General features: G+C 42.3%; 2 protein-coding genes across 3 annotated transcripts in view; one reads left to right on the top strand and one right to left on the bottom strand.

The window, feature by feature from the left end:
- The window catches only part of INTS4 (integrator complex subunit 4), a 120,817-nt gene extending 111,159 nt beyond the window's left edge, over positions 1-9,658 (top strand). For both annotated transcript variants that reach the window (XM_086678399.1, XM_086678400.1), the window contains 4 exons: positions 915-1,074; positions 1,279-1,422; positions 5,423-5,543; positions 9,243-9,658. In XM_086678399.1, coding sequence (XP_086534525.1) covers positions 915-1,074; positions 1,279-1,422; positions 5,423-5,543; positions 9,243-9,421 — 604 coding nt within the window. In that variant the 3' untranslated portion in view covers positions 9,422-9,658. The remainder of the gene's footprint in view (positions 1-914; positions 1,075-1,278; positions 1,423-5,422; positions 5,544-9,242) is intronic.
- A 5,992-nt stretch (positions 9,659-15,650) lies between these two features.
- AAMDC (adipogenesis associated Mth938 domain containing) overlaps positions 15,651-22,433 on the bottom strand; it is a 30,975-nt gene continuing 24,192 nt past the window's right edge. Inside the window, exons 3-4 of the mRNA XM_025928674.2 lie at positions 17,824-17,919; positions 15,651-15,826 (exon numbers count right to left, since the gene is read on the bottom strand). Coding sequence (XP_025784459.1) covers positions 15,686-15,826; positions 17,824-17,919 — 237 coding nt within the window. The 3' untranslated portion in view covers positions 15,651-15,685. The remainder of the gene's footprint in view (positions 15,827-17,823; positions 17,920-22,433) is intronic.

The raw sequence follows: 22,433 nt of genomic DNA, 5'->3' as shown, positions 1-22,433 counted from the left end.
GTGCGAGCAGGGGAGAGGGGAGGAGGGGGAGAGAGAGAGAGAGAGAGAGAGAGAGAGAGAGAGAGAGAGAGAATGAATGAATGAATCTTGAGCAGGCTTCATGCTCAGTGTGGAGCCCAACCTGGGGCTTGATCCTACAACCCTGGGACCATGACCTGAGCTGAAATCAAGAGTTGGATACTCAACCGACTGAGCCACCCAGGTACCCTTGGTTTTAGATTTAAGATGGAGAGTCTTTTTGCACATTTGGGTTGAAGAGACTTTTAGGAAGGTGATAGCTCTGGTATGCCATAGTTTCTCATCTCTTGCATAGAGTTGTACATTCTTTCTTAATTCAGCCCCTGAGTCCCTGCACTGCTATTACCTCAGTGAAATAGTTTTCGACTGTCCCCTTCTATAAGGCAGGAGTACTGTGGAATCAGAGCTGGGAATGAGTTTATTTAACATTTTTAAGCCTCAATGCAACATCCTTTTCTCTGAATCTCTGTGTTCCTTTCTACAAATATAAGCCCCATTAAGATAGGCATTTTCTTCTCTTTTGCTCACTGTTATGTCCCTGGTGCCTGTGATAGTAGTTGGCACTTGCAGTCTTAAAGACGTATTTTTTAACTTAATTAATGAATCTGTAATATGAAAATAATGATTGTAACAATGCACACGATTGCTGGGAGGATTAAATAAGATCATGCCAAACACTTGAAGAGTATATCTGGCACATAGGGGTATTCAATAAACAAGGCTATCAGGATGCTCATATCACCAAGGCGTAATTATCTAGGTGCCTGGCTTTCTCATTCAGGGACCATGAGCTCCTTCAGTTCATCACTTCTCCTACCTTAGGATTTGGCATATGTTTGGGGATCATCCTGTGGTAAATGAATGCTTAGTCACTTGGCTTCTGTTTATTCCTGCAGGTGTTTTATTGCTGATTTGCCCCACCTACAGGACAGCTTTGTGGACAAACTTCTTGACCTGATGCCCCGACTCATGACATCCAAACCTGTAGAAGTTGTCAAAATTGTACAGACCATGCTGCGGCAGAGTACCTTCCTACACCTCCCCCTTCCAGAGCAGGTCCTGTCAAGTCTGTTCAGACAGTCAGAACTGTTGACGTTGGTGATCTTCTTTGACCGGTTGAATAGCTGGGCTAGAGCCTTCCCTCTGATTGGCTTTCACATGTTCACCTGTTAATAACGAGACAGAAAGCTGCACGGATCATGTTTTGTCGCCCAGGGATGACCTGGCTTCAGGATCATTATGTTTTTTTCTTGCTTGCAGATCCACAAAGCTTCAGCCACAATCATTGAGCCAGCAGGCGAGTCAGACAACCCTTTGCGGTTTACATCCGGGTTGGTTGTGGCCCTGGATGTTGATGCAACCCTGGAACATGTGCAGGATCCCCAAAGCACCGTGAAGGTCCAGGTCTGTCAGATTTTGGTCCTCATAGAGCTTCTAGACCATGTGTTGAAGCATTTAACTTCAGCAGCCCTGTAATTTCTACCTGACGGACAGAAAGTGAGGAGAGAGAAGAGATGATTCTTAATGGTAAAGAGTCTTGATGTGAATCCCATCTCTTCTGCTGATTGTGGTTTAGAGCAAGTTACTTTAAACTCTGAACTTCAGATTCTACAACTGACAACTAGGAACAATTGACACTGAAAGGAAATGAAGTATATAAAGCCACTGGTACCCAGTAAGGGTTCACTGAATGACAGGGGTCTTTCTAGTCTTACAATGTGAAGTTAAAACTTGGTATTTTCAGGGCTGCAAGCAAACTGTAATAAACAAATCCTTTTCAGGCTGTGGATGGGTCCACTTGGTGAGCAAAATTTATGGGTTGAAAAAAATCACTAGGGAGTATTTTTTCCTAAATTAGACATATTAGAGACACATGCCAGATGCAGTAGAGATACCAGTCAGTTTAAACAGTCTGCAGTTAAGCCCCACAAAAATACTACCCACTTGCCCATCCATCCACCCATCCATGAAGTAATGCTTACTCACATGATGAGCACTAGGGTTGCAGGGGTGAATGTGTTAAATTCTTGCCCTCAGGATGCTCAGTTTCAGTGAAAGACAAATAGATATGCAGTTATAAAACAGAAGTTCAGTCATCATTCAGACATGCACAGAAGAATACTGGGGCCTCTTAATAAATACCTGATTGGTCGCGTACTATAGGCCTAATTTTGGGAACCCATCTGCAACACTACCTTCTGAAAAAAGACCCAGCCATTTAAATGAGCTGACTTATTCTCAAGAATAAGAGACTGACTGGTTCACTAAAGTAATGGAGTAATGTACTGACTCAGCTTCTGACTATGAAACTAGGAAGTTTCAAAGACAAGAATGGAGGGGAACACAATATGCCACTCTAAATATGCCTCTTTGGCATAAAGAATATTTGAGGATGATTGTTTTTGAGAGGCCACAGAACCTGGAGAATCTCTAAAAACAGAGAAGTTGCCCTTTTGTGAGGGAAATTTACATTTATAAGGGAAATCACCATTTGTAAAGGTGTCTCCTTTGTACCTGGAAGAGAAGGATTACTAAATCTCTAGAAACTCTTTTATCAGTGAAGCGGGCACCAATTTAAGTTTGCACAACAGGGGCACATGTCTGGCTTGGTTGGTAGAGCATGAACCCCAAGTTGGGCATAAAGATTAATATTTATTTACATATATATATATATATGTGTGTGTGTGTGTGTGTGTGTGTGTATATATATATATATATTTTTTTTTTTTTTTTTTGCATAGCAATCTTACCTTTGTTTATTTTGCTTACCTAGTAACCTCCCATAACTGGCTCCCTCCCACCGCAACACCTTCCTTTGGTCTTTGGTGGAAGATGGTATTTAAGGTGATGTCTTGGGCCATTTCAGGGAGTTAATCAGTTTTCCTGGGTATTTCCTATGTACACAGGATGTTTACATGTTTTAAACTTCTGTTTTTCTCCTGTTTATCTGTCTTTTATTATAAATGTGATCTTAGCCAAGAACCTAGAAAGGTAGAGGGAAAATTATTTTTCTTCCCCTACAGGCTTAATTCCAATTTTTAGCTACTATAAAAAATTCTGTAATATATTTACAATACACACACACACACACACACACACACACACACACATACACACACACAGTGAGACAATTTAATTTGGACGCTGTGGTTGGAGGCTGAGGAAAAGGAAGACTTTGTGGAGACACTCATGCATGGATGAGGTCTGAAAGGATGAGTAAGAGCAAAGGATAGGGGCTGAAGGAGGTATTCTAGGCATAAGGGATATGAATAAAAGTAGGGACACAAGCACTGACAGTAAGTGAGTACAATCTGAGGACAGAATAGCCTGGAGCCAGCAGGGAAAGCTTCTGGAAGAGGTAAGAATGAGTCAGGCCCTGAAGATTTGCCTGTGGTGACAGTAGAGGGGGGAAAAAAACTCTGGCTTCCCAGCAGGAATCCTTTTTTTTTTTTTTTTCATTAAGGAATTCTTTATTATAAATCATAAGATGTACAGAGAACTAATTCTGAGTTGATGCTGCACATTTTTGGTTGTGTTTTTTTTCCCCCGTATTAGTGGTTTTCTACCCTACCTCCACTTTAGAGTTACTCAGAAAACATTAAAAAGTAATGATGCACAGGCCTCAGCCTACACCAGTTAAATCAGAATCCAGAAGGTAGGCCCCATGACTATACCAGTATTTTTTTTTTTTTTTTTTTTTGAGAACTCTTATATGATTCTAATGTGGAGCTAGGGTTGAGAACTACTGTTTCACATTTATCCCTGAAAAAAGTTCAGTGATCAACTAAGCATAAATGAAATTACAGACAGATTATTTAAGGGTCATCTGCTAGACTTTACTAGAAAATGTCCAGAGCCACCCCACCAAGTGCATGGCCAAACTGTTTGGAAGCCTTCACAGGTGGGGAGCTCACTGTCTATTTGCAGGACAGCTCTGATGGTAGGAACGTGCTGTCCAGACCAGCACTTTTTCTGTTTTGGACAGATGAGAGGAGATTATTGCAAGAGCACCTGGTTTGGAGGGTCCCAAGCAGACCAGGTTCAGTCACTAGCTGTTGGCAAAATCCAAAGACCGAGAGACAGGTGGTAGTGAAACAAGACAGCAATTTATTTCAGGGACGAAATTCACTGAAATTATTTCACTGGGAAGACAGCAGGCCAATGTCTCCAAGACTGTCTCCATAGTGCTGAGAATACTTCCAGGTTTATAGAAGGAAAATGTGGACAAGGTGGGTGGGTACATGCAGGTGGGCAGTGAAGGTCGTCACTCCTTGTCCTTGGGCCAATCGTGTGGGGTCTTGCTGGCTCAGTGCAGTCATTACTGCTTGAGGGGGTAGTTTTGGTTCCTGTCAGGAGATGCTTTGCCTTCTGGGTCTTTTGTCTAAATTAAGAGATAGGTTGGAAAGAAGAACTGAATTGATGAGAAAGTTTGGGGTAAAAAATGGAGGTAGTTGAAGTCCTTTTTCATTATGGGACAGGTGGGCTGAGACCTGCCTCTTCAGAGTTGCATAGTTGAAAGACCTGTGTAGTTCCCTACTTTGTCCTTATCAGTAGATTTCCGTAGTCCAGGCCATGTGGTTCTAGGATCAGCTGTATTTGTTCGTGTAGTTCGTTTGTACACCGTGCAGTGCGAGGGGCCCTCTGCATAGATAGTTGTGAGGCTCCCCTACGATAGTGAGGACAAGGCTCTGGCCATGTGTGAGATTTGAGAACTAGCCAGTGATTTGAGCTGTTAACAAAGAAAAAAAAAAAAAAAGACAGCCCAAATTGGAGCCATTTGACCCCCACAACAGGAAACCAAGACTTAATTACAGTTTCGACCCATTCCAGGAATGTGTCCTTTCCATTTTGGACGACTCCTGGAAACATTTCTCTACTTGCTCGATACTCAGTAAAGCCAATTAGATCTTCAAACTTATGTGGTTGAATTTTGTTTTTTAACAGAGCAGACCCTTTGTTGACAGAGCTATAGAAAGAGCTTCCTAGCTGCTTATAACCTCGTGGAGAAAATGCAGTCACAAAATTATTCTAAATGGTGGTTGGTGGTGGGTGCTGGCCTGTGATGCGATTCAGAGCCAGGCAGGGAGCAAGTCACCCAGATGGGGGTGTCTGGGAAGGCTTTTCACACTCAGATTAATACTTTTGCCTATTCTGGTACTGAATAGAGGCACTTTATTCCTATTACTTCTTCACCATGAATTCAGGAAACATTTATCAAATACTGCTTTGTGCTAGGGCAGAGAGTACAGGGATCTCAACAGCATTACCTCCCACTCCTGGAACAGTTTTTAATGAAAGCTGGTATCTTCTTTCCCTCCTATTTTGGGGTTCACAACAGACACTGCAGTTTTGTTGAAAATTCATGGCTCTTCTATTTCTTTTTCTCACTTCTCTCACCTCTTAGGTCTTATATCCAGATGGCCAGGCTCAGATGATTCATCCTAAGCCAGCAGACTTCCGGAATCCTGGCCCAGGGCGCCACCGGCTTATCACTCAGGTGTACCTCTCCCACACTGCCTGGACAGGTAAGGGGTCAGTGGGCCAAGGTGGACAGGAGAATATGCTCCTGGGGATGACACTTACCTTGAGGCGTTTGTTTTTTTGCACTTTGAGAAATACATGGTTCAGTCAGGCCTGCTGAGGACTGTACTTAATTTCTTAAGGAGTTTGAAAGCTTAAACTGGCTGCATTTAGACTAATTTGCTGCATTGCTTTGATTGCTTGCGGCACAAGATTTTGTCAGAAAGTATACAGGAGATTACAATAGAATGGAATCTCCTGGAAAGAGCCCTCGGCTGGATGCCAGCATACTATTTTCTTGTCCTAATTCTGCTACTGACTTGCTGCATAGCCTTGGACAAGCCACTCTCCCTTCTGAATCCATTTCCTCACCTTCCAAATGAAAATGATAATTCTCAACCTAGGAGTTGGTTCTGAGGATTGCTCTGTCTAGAAATGAAACAGTTTCATGTTTCTTACCCCAAATTAAAATCATTCTGTCTTTGTATATGAACCATTTAGTTCATTTCCCCCCAAACAAGTAAACTATTACTGCCCCCCCCTTCCACATGGGCTGGTTTAATGTAATAATTTAATAATTTGTGAAAAGATAGGGAGGTTATGTAAGTAACTTTAAAGATTCTTAAGAATAAAATGGAAGAATACAAGTGCATGGGACATTACATTTCAAGCCTGTAAGGCTGCTTTAGAAACTGGAAAAAGAGACTCGGTCTACAGAACCTAAAATGTGGGGGGAGAATTGGCCTCACTGGTATTTTCTCAATCATTGAAGATGATTCAGAAGCATGGTTGTTATTGGGGAAGGTGTTTCATGACACCAAATTTGGTTTATTTTAGACTTAAGTGGTTGCTTTCTAGACTTTTCTTTCTCTATATTACTTACATGAGTGACTTAATGCCCTTATTAATGGTTTCCCTCTGTCAGGGGTGTTAGGTGGGTATAAATGACATAATAAAGTTTTCACAAAGAGGAAGTAGTGCTCTTGAATATCAGGGCAGCCCCTTTGGGGGTCTAGTCAGTGACCCTGGGCCTGGCCCAATTTAGGGGGCATCCGGCAATGCTCTACCCGGGATCTTCCTCCCTGAGCATCCCTCATTTCATATCCTTGCTGCCTGGAATGTTCTGCACTATTAGCCACACAGGAAGGTAGAGAATTTCTTACTCTAATCTCTTCTCATAAAGGGATCCTAGACTTGATAGCTAGAAAGATAGGCCATGGGACAGTATTGTTTTGGAAGGCCCACAGCTCAGAGAGGCAAACCACAGCATGCTAGATCTCAGAAGAGCCTCAAAGTTCTTAGAGGGGCCTACCAACTTGCCCTGGTCACACAGTAAGTCCTTGCCTGAACTAGGGCTACCAAGCTGTCCTGAGCCTGAAGAATTACAATTCATTCAGGATCACCCCCTTTGAGAGACTGCTATTACAAGCCTCTTTTTTAATTCTCAGCGTAGTGCTAACTAATGTTGGGAATTCTCCCATTTAATTTGTTACTGACTTTCCCATTAGCATGAAGGCACCACAAGAGCAGAGAACTTGTTAATCATCTTGACCTCTGAATCTCCGATGCCTCTCTATCATGTGTCCTTTGAGCCTGGAAGGTAGTAAGTGCTCAACAAATAATGAAAATTGAATACAGGATTTTCAATATGCCATTAAAATTCATTTAATCCTTAGACCAAGTTGGTGGTGGGGAATTTAGTGTTCTGTTTTTCATTTTATACATGCATAAATGGAGGTCCACATAGCTGGTCAGCGGTGGCACTGAGGCTGGCACTCACATTTCCTAACTACCAAATCCCTTCCGACCTGGGACACCAAAGTGAAACATGTTCTCCTTCTGAATGCACCTGTGCCTTCTTTCTCCTAATCCAGGAGATGGGGCCTGGTGCTGGTGGGTGTTCCTCCATGCAGGCCTTCAGCAGCTCTGTACCAGGGGCCTCTCCTCTGGGAGGCAGGAGTCTGCCATGTCAGAAGCTTTGAGTCACGCCAACCAGGTTCCAGATTCTGCCTCCCTTGCTGAGTGATCCTGAGAAAGTTATTTTACCTCTCTGTCTTACTTTCTTCATCTGTAAGATGGAAGCAAGAATGCATACCTCATAAGAGATCTTCCAGGCATGATGAACAGATTACATGGTTTGTCCCACATGATCTTTTGTTCCTTTCTCCTACTGTCTCCTCTTGTTGTCTCTCCCCTCTCTGCTCTGATGGCAATGGCTGGAATTGCCATTCTTACCACATGCAGGTGAGGGAAGGCATAACGAACAGGTGGGGTTGAGTCCTCTGACCTCCCCAGGATTTGGCTTAAAGTACTGTGAGAATCAGGGCTAGGTTGTGGTTGGTGGTTGGCAACAGCCATCTGGGACCAAAAGAGGGGATCATACGTAGCGGGAGAGCTGATACTTGAGCCTGATGCTGGAGAGCAGCACTGGCTTCATTACAGTTATACCCAGGCTGCTGTCAGGCCCCTCATTACATGATGGTGTCCATACCAGTGGCTGGTAAGTGGTGGTGCCAGGGCTGCTCTCTTGGTCTGGCTAGTTTGCTCTGGCTGGAGAAAAGCAATTCAGTCTCTGCTCTCGTCCCTAGAGAGAAGTCAGGACGTGACTAGGAAGAGGCCTGGGGTGGGGGGCATTGAGAAGTCCTGGGACCTCTGCCCTTGTTCACTTAGATCCCTCCAGCCCTCATTCTCGTCCCCTATATATCTAGGCATTGGGCTCATCTTCAACACTTGCACATTTTGCTCCCAAGTTTATTCTATTCCTGGCCCTTTGCAATGGTCTTTAAGTTTTTCCGGAAATTCTCTCCCCCTCCTTTATAGAGACCACATGGTTAACAGATTAATTGCTTCAGTTTATGAACTGGGCTCAAATTCTGTCAACGGTGTGGATTTGTGCAGTCACTTAGAACCTCTCAGAGCCTTGAGACTTTTTGGGGATTGTGACAGTCTTTCATGGTGTGGCGGGGTGCATACTCTTCAGGTGATATGCTTGGCACAGAGCAGGTATTCTATTCCAACGCTTTCCTGGGCTCCTTCCTCATTCTTCTTACAGACTTGATTAGAGTGCTGTGCTCCATTGTAACTGTCTCTGTCTCCAACAGTCAGCAACTTGAGGGAGGGATTACTCACTCTTACTGGGGCCTGCCACATGCAGACACAAGATCAGTGCCATAATGTCATGTCATTTAAAGAATGAAAGGTTTAATGGCGTGATTTTAGGTCCCTGAAACATGTTCTTGTTCACTGGTGAGAATTTTTTGCCAGAAGTGTTTCCTAATCAGGGCCGCTTCTCCACTAAGATGGTAGAGTCTGTGATACATGCAGCCTTCATGCCCGAGCTCAACCACACAGGAAGAGCACGGTTATCTGGGTATGAGAATCAGCCATATGTAGGCCCATTTGGCCCTCTCTTAAGGCTAGAAGGCCTCCGTTTTTAGCTCCCTTCTGATCCACCATGGATCTGAGCTGCAGGGAGCCCACAGAGATGTGGCAGAGAAGCCGCACATCTGCAGGCTCAGGCTCAGCCTCACAGGATTCAAGCTGGGAAAGTATCTTTGTTTGGTGAGGGGGAAGGGATGAGGGCACGTGAAGAAATGTTTAGAAACCCTATTGCTTCCATCTTTGATGTTGCTTTTATTTGACATTTCATCCCAGTTCCTAGCAGTTGCCCTCATAGAGGATTTCTTTTGTCTTTTTTTTTCCAGAACCATGCCAGGTGGAAGTCAGGCTGCTGCTGGCCTACAACTCCAATTCCCGCATTCCAAAATCCCCCTGGATCGAGGGTGGTGAGGTGTCATCCCAGGTGGAGACCAGCATCGAGGGCACCATCCCCTTCAGCAAGTCTGTGAAAGTTTACATAATGCCCAAACCTGCAAGGCGCTGAGGCACAAGCAGGTTTTAGAGCCGAGGCTGGAAGGCCCTTCTTAGCTATCAGAGTGAGGCAGAAGCCTAGAGCACTTCACCTGGAAATGGCGTAAGGGCATAAGGAGGACATGACCCTTTTAGTCTTGTCTAGTATCAAATACAGGATAAATTATTTTGCATTAAAAATCCAAAAACCTTCAAATCTACACCTCCTCCTTCCCTGTCCCCTCATACCTCCAATAAAGTTGGGAAAACACCTAGGTGTTCCAGTTCCTGGTCCTTAAAAAATTATGTGGCTATAGGTTCAACATTTATATCACATGGTTACATTCCTCAAGTATGAAACAAAGATGTAATTTTCTAGTCCCCTCCAAAGACTTGCTTATTAGAGCATAATCTTGTTTCTTACATCAGTAGTCTGTTTGCCAGGGCCCACTCCTTTCACAGGTGTGCTTTTTCACCATCGACAGTTCCTGAATGGCCTTAGACGTCGCTATCTTGCTGAGAAGCTCTTTTCCCAACTCAGGCAGTAGCTGTGCCAAGGACTGAAGGAGTAGCTAGAGAATGAATCATTTTCATCGCTGAGGGAGATTCTTGATCTTGCCTGTCATTACCCTAAGAACCAAAACAATACATAAGGGCCATATTTTAGGAAAAACAAGGATTATGGAAAAGAGGGATGCAGTGTAAGAAATAAAGTCCTCTCCCACTACACACTACGTCTTTGATGACTCCAGTTGGAGCTGCGTGTGAGTTAAGGGTGTAGCTGGGGTGTAAGATCAGTAAGTGCACCAGAGATGTTAACTGGGTGAGGGCTGTGCTACTTTGCCTGTCATTTAATCCTTGCTGCAGCCAACTGAGTCTTCCAGAGACTTTAGAGTGAGGAGTCTTGGGAGAAAACCTGTACAGTAAGTAGTAAAGCCTGCATTCATTCAAATCCAAGATGATTCCAAAGGCCTAGGCTGTACCAGCTCATGGAAAGTATATGGAAAAAGCCTTCAGATCTTCAGCTCTCTATGCCTCTGTTTCCTCATCTATAAAATAGAGATAATTATACCTTAAATGTTATTGAATGGGTTCAATCAAATAATGCTTGGTAGAATCTGAATCTGCAGCCAATCTTGATCGTATTTGGTACGTGGAAAACTTATAAAAATAATAGGAAGATTATAGGATTACTTAGGTGAAGCTGGAATTTTAATTCAAGCATGTTTGGCTTTTGCTTTAATGCACCTGACTTGTGCCCAGCAGTGTTGTAAACCTTTTGCACGAATTAACTCCTGTAATCCTCACGACCACCCTCTGAATAGTTATACTATCATCTTTGTTTTACAAGCAAGGGAGTTGGAGTTCAGAGAATTGAGTAACTTGGCCTCAGTCACACAACTAATAAATGATAGAGCTGGTGTTTGAACCCAGGTAGTCTGGCTCCAGAACGTCTTACCTGTTAGAGTGGGAATAAGGGAAGAAAGATCTTCACAGCGCTGCCTTTTCTAGTGTACTTGCTTGTTTTGTATATCTCAAGGATGTGCCATCAGTGGGCTCTTCTGTGTCAACAAGATACACTGGCAAAAGTGCTGTCCCTGGTGACAAAATGAAGCTGGGAGCTAGGCCGAATCATAGCACAGTCCTTACCCAGGCATCTAATGATGATTGCTAGGTTGGAGTGTAGATGAAAACAATGAAACCCATGGCTGCCAACTGAGCCCCTCATGCTATAGCTTTAGAAAGCCTCCTGGGAGAAGGCTGTGCTGCATCCTTTTCAGATCTAGTACCCCTGCTATAAAAATCCTTTCAGGTTATCTCCCATTTTACAGGTGTAGAAACTGAGGTTTTGAGATTATGTTTTTCTCCTAAGGGACAAAGCTAGGACTTTATCCTAGGTCTTAATACCCAGAATATAGTATGTTTTGCACCAAAGGTGGAGATACACTAAGGGGCAGATTATGGTTTAGTATTAAGATAAGTTTTAAAGGTAGGTGAGAATTAAATGGAATACATTAGGAGATAAGAAAATGTCCATATTGGATGTGTTCAAGCAGAGGTTGAACAAGCTCCTAACAAGTTTATTGCAAAGGAATTCAAGTATCATATGAGAGATTGGGTCCAACCTTTTAAATTCCTTTTACCCTGAATTATCAGGTTCTGTGGAATATGAGAATCTTGATTTTTCTGCATCTGTTTCCACACTTTGAATGAAGTGAAAAAAATGACCTTATATTATAAAGACCTGAAGGGGGTATAAAGATCACTCTGGTGTTGCACCTTCATTTTAGAAGTGAATGTACAAGCCCAGAGAGAATCCATGGTGAAGCCACGGCTGGAACCCAGGCCTCCTGATTCTTAGTGAATATGGTTTCCATAATGGGTCTATTGTGCTTTGTAAGCAGTCTCCCTTGCACCCAGCAGGCAAAGCTAGAAACCTAGGTGTCACATTGGACTTCCTCCTCACCCCTCATGTAAACATAGCCATCAAGTCCTTTAAATTCTGCTTAGATGTTTCTTGACTCAATTCCCTTCTCATACTCAGTTTCTGTCCTAGTGCAGGCCACTATCATCTCCCCTAAAATGGGGCATTAGCTTCCTAAAGATTTTGCCTCAGACCTTGCCTCTTCAGTTCAGTCTTCACACAGCTACCAGAGTGATCTTTCTAAAACCCAGATCTGCTCATGCCCTTCCCCTGCTTAAGTCCCTCTCAAGTGGCCCACTTCTGTCCCAGGATAAAGTCTAAAGTTCTGTCCCCGAAGGCTCTTCATGCCCCTCCCCTGCTCTCCAGCCTCATACTGCCTTTGCAACACATTCTTGTACTTCTCTGGCTATAGAGAAGGTCTGTAGTTCTTGCCAACATTCATCATGCTGTTTTGTCTCAGACCTTTGGACCTGCTGAGCCCCAGAATATATCCTCAAATTGTCTCCTTTGGTTCCTTCTCATTCTCCAGAACTGAGCCTCATTCTGGAGCCTGTCTTGTGTCTCCTGTGGGCTTGGCGCGTGGCCTCTGTGTTCCGACAGCCTTCTATATGTTCTTTAAGGATATTTACTTAAGTATTTATTTCAGGTTCACAAATGGAAACCTCTAAAGAAGGTAGGCAGGGGAAAAGGAGTCCTGCAACCTGGAGGAAGATAATAGACTTCAGTTCTCTTCAGTCAGAGCATAGCTTCTGTCAGAAGACAGTTGTCATTCAGTTCTACTCAGTGGTTTGTAAGTGTGGGCCTGGGGATATAAGATCTTCCAGTTCTTCCAGAAAAGCCAGAAATCTGCATTTTCATGTAAAAAAAAAAAAGCCATTAAAAATTAATGTTAAAATGACTCAGACAAAATAGGTGTCTAGGTAGATTTGTGCCAGTTTGCAACATTGGTACCATCACTCTGTATTTAATGTCTGTTTCTTCCAACTACTCTGTGCGTAGACGCATAGTGAGAACATCTGTTGTATCCCCGGCACAGCTACTGGCACATACCAGGCAGGGGAAGAATGAATATGATTCCAGAGCAAACTTAGCAGTACCATGGCATGCCTGCAAAAGCCAGCCCTGGGATTCGTGTTTCCGAAAGGACTTTATATTTGGCTTTGACACGATTGACTTCTGCAAACAGAATTATAGGGTACCCAGAAAGCACTTGGCAGACTTCTCGTCTTAGGAACCACTCAAGCTAGAAGAAATTAAGTGTGGGCAGAGGGAGGGCTGTGCTGCCTACAAATCAAATCAAAGGGCTTAATGATTAAGACATGGGACCAAGTATAGTGTCACGTGGAAAAATAGCTTTTCTCCAGGTTCTGCACATTTCCAGCAATGACCATGGAGAACAGATTCAGAAATTGGAGCTGTTTATTACCAGGTTCTATACAAAGTTTAATAATGTCACTGCCAGATACTTCTGTCTCCAAGAAGATTGTACTAAGTTCTCTATAATGTGGAGACAACCCAGGAACACTGATTACACCCACACCTAATGCAACACCCACTAGAGATGTCTCACTTTACATTCCACTTAAAAAAGTTGATTGCATCAATAGAGAAACAGTCTGAATTTTATCAAACACCCTCTAGCCGTATAGGTGCCTGGCTTTTTTGAGCTGAGTGAACTGAGACCTAGAAAGATCCTGTATCTGTCAAATTGCTGGTGGCAGGAAGGATACTGAGCAGGACTTCCTCAGACCTCCAGGCTAAGTCAGGTCTGTGAGGATCTCACTCTCATGCCCCCCCCCCCCCCCCCTTTAAGTAAGCTCTAATCCAGTGTGGGGCTTCAACTCATGACCGAGGTCAAGAGTTGCCTGCTCTACCGACTGAGCCAGTGAGGCATCCCACTCCCATGGACCTTTTAAGGTGGTGTGTAGCAGAGATCAAGACACAGCGTTGGGTTCTAATCTGATGACTCGGAGACAAAATAGGTGTCTAGGTAGCTTTGTGCCAGTTTGCAACATTGATACCATCACTCTGTATTTAACGTGTTTCTTCCAACTACTCTGTGTGCAGATACACGGTGAGAACACTGCCACTTCCTTGCTGGGCAAACTTGGAGAGGTTCCTTCACTTTCCATTCTGGTAGTCTTAGCTCCCCTTTTCTTGCCAAGCCACATCTTAAGTTGCTGTTTGGTCTGTGGATTGGCTGCCCAGTCAGATATCCAACTGGGCCAAGCAGGTGACAGGCTCACATGGAGCAAAACCCAGCTTTCTGGGGTCTTGGCTTCAACAAGGGCTGAGGTGGACAATTGTATTTTATTGTGGCTGTGATAGACACTTGACCTAGTAAATGTTTAAAATTTGCGAAATGTTTGGCGAATAGATGAACACCTGTTCTTTAAGACTCAGCTTGTGTCCTGTTCTTAGTGATGTCTTCCTTACTTTCCCTTCCATTCTGGTATGATTAGGCCATCCTTTAGGTCACCGTTAGACCTTGTAACTATTATAACATTAATGCCTGTATCATCATTATCTGTAGATTTGTCTCTCCCACAGAACTCCTGAGGGCAAGAATTAGAATTTATTCATTTCTCTACCCCCAGCGCCCAGCAATAACTGGTCATATGAAAATCAGTCTCAGTAAGAGCCTCTTAGTAAATGGGCATGAAAGAGAATGAATAAATAAGAGTAGATAGTTCCTTTGGACTTCAACATTCTACAGATCTATGAAATAAGCTGCTATGTTATGAACCATAAAAAGAAACATTGACTTTACACAGCACACCTATTAATCAAAATACAATGACAACAATGGCTTCAATTTATTGAGTCCTTACTACATGCCAAGCAGTATGCTAAGACATGGTATGAATCACCCTATTTAATACCTACAAAAATCACTCCAGGTACTAATTATTATCCCTATCTGACAGATGAGAACAGTGAAACTTTTAAGAGATTAAATAAATGCCCAACCAATGAGTGGCAGGAAGCCACAGTTCAAAGTCAAGGCTATTTGACACCAAAGCCCATACTCCTAACTCTTTAAAGAGGAGGAGGAATGAAAACTAATGAGATGGTGATAATTTTATAGTTCATCAGTCTCTTCTAAGGCTTCACAAAGGACATGTGGCATTTAACAGAACAAAGACTATCCACGGTGGTCTAGTCCAGCCCCATCATTTCGTAGCAAGGGAAGGTGAGGTTTAGCTAGTAAGACAGATGACCTAGATCCCTAGTATCAGGACGTTGCTCCTTTTACTGTTACTATTACAGAAATGTTCTGCCACTTCATTCAGGGTTCTGCTCCTACGTCATCTGCACAAAGAGACTTCCTGACCACGTATCTGAAATAGCCTTCACTACTCTTCATCTTCTTATCCTGCTTTTTCTTCATAACAGGTTCTGCTTTCATTATGGAATTTATTTTTTATTTTCCCCACTAGAATGTAAGCTTTGTGAGGATAAGACTTTTATTGCTGTTTCTCTGGAGCCTCTAGCAGTGCCTGGCATATAAAGTACTCAGTAAAAATTGGTTGAATTAATGGTTAAACATTCCAAAGCATCAATCGCAATGTAATTTTAATGCACTGAAACTTTTCTTTGGCCTTCAAAGCAGAAGGCTTTATTTTTTGCCTTTATTTTCTCGTATTTCTGGCCTAACATTTACTGTATTATTAAACTTTGGTAAATATCTGTCTTCTCCCTTTTCAGTTCCCCCCAGAATGGGACCTTGCCTTAGTCATCCATGCATCCCAAACCCTAGCCCAGCACTGGGCATGAGCAGCTGTTGAAAAATGCTTGGGGAGGTTGGTGAGAGTGGTAAGAGTGATAGTCAGAGGCATTGTGGCTTAGTGATTTATTCTCCTTAAGGCTCCATCAGCACGTGGAATGGAAGACCCCTCCCACCCTGATTCCTCGGGCAGCCAAGGCATTATACTCCTTCACTGCCTGCTCTGTCTGGAGCACCCGCACATCAATGCCTTGTTTCTCGAGGTACTCCACAGTTGACGGAGGCACCTGGGAAGAGGGAAAGAGATGAGTGAGTCCAGGGAAAGGCTCTCCAGGGTTTCCTTTCCTGCCATGAGGCAAGTGCTCTCTACAGAATTGGACAATGACAACTGTCACCCAGCATTTACCAGTCGAAAATTTGGCAGTGAGCCCCAAGGAGTCAGTAAGGCTTCTAAGAAGTTAATTGAAAGTATCCTGCATGTACAAAGCTCCGGTGAAGTGGAAATGGAAACAGTATGGATTCTGGAGTCAGACAGGCTTGGATTTAAGTGTTACTAGCAGTGTGACCTTGGGTAAGTGAATTCAGTTCTCTGACCCTTGGTTTCCATGTCTGTAAATAGGGATAATAATACCTAGTTCACAGGGCTGGTATGAAAATTAATTCAGCTAAGGTATGTAAAATGTCTAGCATGTAAATGTTGAATGTTTGAGTTAGTCCAACCAGAGTCTAAAGTCTAACTTTGCCATGTACCCACCAAGTGGCTGTAGGCGAGCTGTTTAAAGTTTTTCAACCCCAGTTTCTTCTGCTATAAAATGGGAATAACTCTAACATCACAGGGTGGTGTGAGCATGAAGTTAACTACTGTATGTACACGGCAGCTCAAATGTCTCCTCAGAAAGGCCTTTCCTGACTCCTGCATTTAGAGCAGCCCCTCAGAAGTCACTATTTTCTTCACAACATTTGTTACGATGTGAAATTATCTACTGTTTTAATTTCCAAGAGGGCCATGAACCTTGTTTGTCTCATTTTTCGTGTTGTCTCCAGTGCCTAGAATAGTGTCTGACCCATAGAAGGCACTGAATAAATGTAAATTAATTTATATAAAAGATTCTCAATAGTGGCAGCTATTATTGGATATTTTCTTAACTGGCTTGTGCTGAGTATTTTAAGGAGATTTTATTTAGACTCTGCCTCAGAAAGAGTTCTGAAATATTTTTTAAACACCCTATATTTTTTATATGTTTGAATAACTTTATAATAACAGTAGCCTGTAGAAAGGAATTATTTTAATGGGAAAAAAACTAGGTTAAACAAAAAATATAAATGAATCGCAGCTTTATCAGTAGGGAACTGTATTTTAGGACATCTGTCTAAAGGAAAGAATGAGGTAGATCTCTATATACTTCTGTGAAAGGCTGTCCACAATGTAACAACATCAGTAGGAAGTTACAGAACAATATGTACAATGTGATCCTGTTGATGTAAAAAATGATTATAAGTGTGTACGTGTATATCTGTATGTGTAAGAGTATGTATTTGCAGTTACATAGGAACCTGGAGCAGTATACATTACATGTACAAACCGGGGTGGGGAGCTCTCACTTTTCTACTTCAACATTTCTGCATCTCCTGTTTTGCTATAAGCATGTATTATTTCTTTAAGTACAATAAAAATAAATTTTTTTTTCTGAAAGGGAAAAAAGGCATAACTTGATTGTGTTCAAGGAAAGAATAGAAAGTATTATAAAAATGTCATGTAATAAAAAAGTGAAGTACTATGAAATCTAAAGAACTGAATATTGATAGCTATCGAGCTTGAGAATTCCAGGAGTGAAGAATTTCTGAAAAATAGTTGAAACAACACAGGCCTAGGCTTAGGTTGAGACTGGAGAGTCCAACCCTGATGAGGAAGAGTACTAACATCCATTATTTTATCCTAGGCCACTCCTGACTCAGCAAAATGAGGGTGCATGATATATTGAGATGACCTCCCAAGAAGGACTTTTTTTTTTTTAACCTTTATTATATTTTTGAAAGAGAGTGCATAAGCAGGGCAGGGGCAGAGAGGGAGACACAGAATCAGAAGAAGGCTCCAGGCTCTGAGTTGTCAGCACAGAACCAGACGCAGGGCTTGAACCCACAAACGGTGAGATCATCACCTGAGCCGAAGTGGGACGCTTAACCAACTGAGCCACCCAGGTGCCCCAAGAAGGACATATTTCTAAGGTAATGGTCCAAGAGGTCACCAGCTGTCCTCAGGAATGCTGTGCTCACCAATACCTACCTTCAAGGCCTCACTCATCCCTCGGCCAATCACAAGAGTCTGCACACCCTTCTTAACAACTTCCTCCACATCTGCAGGCTGCACACCAGGAGAATGCTAGATATGGAAAGAGAAATTATACCAGCTACCTGTTATTTTAAGCTTTCTTTGCAGTTGGGTTTCTTGTGGGATTCATTCATTCATCCATTAATTTATTGAGAAAATGTTTACTGAGGTTTATTCTGTGCCAAGCATCATTCAGGGCCCTCGGAATAATAGAAGATTCAATGCTAAGTCTAGTGAAAAATATAGAAGACTAAAAAGAAATTTCAATACTTTTATCAGTGCTAAAGGAAGTTAGTTCAGGGTGTTGTGAGAACATAGAGAAAGAGCACCTAATTCAGACTTGGGGAGTCGGGACAAGTGGTCACTGAAGGCATCCCAGAGGAGGTAACATGTAAGCTGAGACCTACACGACACACAAGAATTAGCCAGGTAACAGGAAATCAGTGGAACAAAGCATTCTAAGTAGAGGGAATAGCATGTACAAGGCTCAGAGGAAAGAAAAACATGGAGAACTAAAGGTCATTCAGTATGACTGGTGTGTCACAGGTGAGAGTAGAAAGAGGGGGGTAGGAGAAGAAAGCACTTGCACACTAAGTCAAAATTTGGACTGTGGAAAGACTTCAAGAGAATTTACCTTTTTCTGAGTTCCTTTCCCACTTATGGAAAACTTACATTGATGCTTTAAAACCTGTCACTACATAAAGTCTTCCCAGAGTTTCCCAGGGATATTTAAGGTAAGATGTTTAGTGACATTAATCCAACATTAAAGGATGGTGGCTTCTGAACTGCTTCCACATCAGCAAATGGACAGTGGGAGTTTGATAAATACGAGCACAATTACTGGGCTTCACGTATTCTGTATCTTCACAGGGATGACACTCTCAGCACTGAAGATCAGTGACCAAAGCCGTCCTTCCCTGAGTTGTCTATCCTTTCATTCAGTCAACAGGTATTTACTGTGCACTTACTCTGCACCAGGCTCTACACTCAACATTGGAAATACTGAGATGAACCAAATAGTTAATGGAGGAGTTTCAGTCAGGCAAAGTTAGTGAATGTGTGGAAGTAGTTACAGTAGGATGAGATAAATAGAGTTGAGAGGATATCAGAAGAGAGGGAATAAATACGAGTGGGAAGTTGTCATAAATGACATGCTGTTTTAATTGAGTCTTAAAGTATGAGCAGAAAGAAGTATGCCTTGATGCAGTGGTTGTGGAAGGGGTACCCAATCATCGTTGGAGATGGTACAAGGAAAGAACTGCCAAAAATATCATGAAGACAAGTGTACCAAAGAAAGAAAGGTTTTTCAATTTAGAAAGATGATAGAAGAGATAGGATTGAAATTTATATATACTTTTTAAGGTATAAAGAGAGCAAATCAGTCTTTTCATTAAATCCTGAAATAATATTCTATATGTTTATAGTTACAGTTTTCATAATACAGCTATAGAAATTACTTCACATAATCTATGTAGTCCTCCTATAAAGTAGCACTAAAACACCCATTCTCATTTTATAGATAAGGAAACTGAAGCTCACAAAATATATACACATTGGCCAAGATGACACAAGTTTTAGGTGGTGGAGCTGGGATTTGAACTGAAACGTGTAACTTTCAGTTTAATGCACTTTGTTCGAATACCATAAACCAAGGAGCAACTTTCCTGAAGTTTGAAAGAAATAAGCCTAATGACCACACACAGTTGTGTTGCTCACTGCAGGTAGAATATTTATTAGTTTAAGTGTGAACCTGAATCTTCCCTAGAGCAATCTCTCTCTTTCTGTTTCTCTCTCACACAAACAGAAGCTAAAAAATCACAGAAGAGACAGAATGGAGTATTTAAAAAATTTTTTTTTAATTTTTAAATGTTTATTTTTTTAAGGAGAGAGAGACAGAGCATGAGCAGGGGAAGGGCAAAGAGAGGGAGACGCAGAATCCAAAGTAGGCTTCAGGCTCTGAGCTGTCAGCACAGAGCCCAATGCGGGGCTTGAACTCATGAGCCATGAGATCATGACCTGAGCTGAAGTTGGACGCCCAACCAACTAAGCCACCCAGGCATCCTTAAAATTTTTTTTTAACGTTTATTCATTTTTGAGAGACAGAGTGAGAGCGGCAGAGGGGCAGAGAGAGGGAGACACAGATCCGAAGCAGGCTCCAGGCTCTGAGCTGTCAGCAAAGCCTGATGTGGGGCTCAAACCCACAAATCATGAGATCATGACCTGAGTCAAAGTTGGACACTTAACCGACTTAGCCACCCAGACATCCCCAGAATGGAATATTTAACAAATAGTTGATTAACGCCGGAAGGAATGGGAAACATGAGGTCAAACAAAAAACAAATGACAATTGAAACACTTAGACATAGCTATACCAGTGCTCCTGGGTGGCTGCTGCACATTAGGCTCTGTGCTGACAGCTCAGAGCCTGGAGCCTGCTTCGGATTCTGTGTCTCCTCCTTTCTTTGCCCCTCTGCTGCTCGCTCTCTCTCTCTCTCTCTCTCTCTCTCAAAAATAAACATAAAAAATAAAACGTAGCTATATCAATAATATTAAGTGGACTAAAGAGTTGAAGGTAAAGATTGTCTAGATTAAAAAGCAAGATCCAACTAAACACTACTTACAAGGTATGCACTTTAAATAAAAAAAACACAGGTTGAAAGTATAAGGATGAAAAAACACAAACACACAGTAAGAAAAGTGGTGTGGTTATACTAATATCAGATTAAGTCGACCTTAAGAAATATTACTACAGATAAGCAGTGTCATATCCTGATGCTTAAAAGGCCAATTCATCAACAAAAATATAACAACTCCAAATCTGTATACTCTTAGTAAAAAAGCTACAAAATGTAAGACAAAAATAACAAGAGGAGAAACAGATACCACCACCATAGTTAGAAATTTTAACAACTCTCTCTCAGTAATTCTAGAACAAATGGACAAAAAGTCAATAAGGAAATGGAGGATTTGGGCAACACTATCAATTTGTCCTAATAGACATTTATAGGTTACTTCATGTAATAATTGCAGAATACATATATATATATATTTTTTTTTTTTTTTTAATTTTTTAAACATTTGTTTGTGTGAGAGAGACAGCAATGGGAGGGGCAAAAAGAGAGAGGGAGACCCAGAATCCAAAGCAGGCTCCAGGCTCTGAGCTGTCAGCACAGAGCATGATGCAGGGCTCAAACCCATGAACCGTGAAGTTACGACCTGAGTCAAAGTCAGACACTTAACCGACTGAGCCACCCAGGCACCCCATAATTTTTTTTTTTAAGTGTAGTAGTATAGGCAGGTTATAGATTAGCAGGAAGAGACCACATATAGGCACACATACAACTCACTGCTTCCTCATTTAGTTAGCCAAGGAAACAAAACAGATGCCAAGTGGCTACACCAAGTGGAACCAGATGCAGTGTATCTTTGCCGGCTTTCTCCACGGCTCTTGATTCCTTATGGGGTGTGCAAGTGCTGCTGACATCCTTCACCCCGTCAGTGAATGTTCCAGGGCTGATAAGGAAGCCAGTCTCTCTCACTATTACACTTTTATATTCAGACTTATGTCATCAGCATCTTTCTAAGGAGCTGACACTTAAGACTGTATGAGCTTACATTTAAGGGACTATGAAAAGTTGGAACACCTGCATGTCAAAGAGTGAACCAAACTGGTCGGCAGGAAGGGTATATTCCTCATTTGGGGCGAGGATGCAGACCTCGGGCCCAGGTGGCTCTGAACAGTACCTCTGCCTCCAGCTTCACTGGTTCTCCACAAAGATCAGAGGAGACTGGGGGAGAATAGATTCTTTTTTTGTAAAAGTTATTTCAGTTCATAAATTTTTAAAAGGCAAGATAAAAAGGGATTTTTTTTCACTTGATTACAATGATTAGTTCTTAAAGAAATGTAAAAGGATTAGATGTGTTTTTAGTTCCATGGCTCTGATTAATCCTAGAACCGCCCTGCACCGCAGTTATGCTATACAGGACTTAAAATAATCTTCTGGGGCAATAACCAAGGTAAATATTTAATAGAATTACAAATCAGGTTGGGGAGCTTCACCTTCCTCAAGTAAATGCACTTAACTGAAATACTGAAAGATTGCTTCATCTAACAAAGAATTGCATCTACTTTGAGGAGCATCATGATCCCCAGACTCTAAGAGCTCACATTCTAGTAAAAGGAAACAAGGCCACTGCTCAAAATCAAGTGAAAGGTCAGTAAAAGTGCAAAACCATAATCCTTGGGAGATTCAGAGACTGAAGACAGCCGCAACCCATCAGAGTTGCTGGATCAATGGAACTCAAGTGACAAATGTGGCTGCTGTGTGCAATACTGCAGGCCCAGGGTGTCACGTACAGAGCAGTGAAAGATAACTCTGCAACAGCCTGTGGATCCCGGCATTGGTGGGTGATTACTCACAGCTTTGTGCAGAGGCCTGTGATTGGAGCATCAGTCTGTTATTGAGGTGTCCTCAACCTGCCACCAGCGACTCCTCCGCTTCTTCCAATCCCTTGGGGCAAACCACAAGGCTGTCTTCCCTGCATGAGTGTCTGATTCTGTTCCT

The sequence above is a fragment of the Puma concolor genome, chromosome D1 (genome assembly GCF_028749965.1).
Source record: "Puma concolor isolate L17-30 chromosome D1, mPumCon1.1.hap2, whole genome shotgun sequence".
Taxonomy (NCBI): Eukaryota; Metazoa; Chordata; class Mammalia; order Carnivora; family Felidae; genus Puma; species Puma concolor.
Note: the sequence above shows the minus strand (reverse complement) of the source record. Positions and strands in the feature narration are given on the sequence as shown.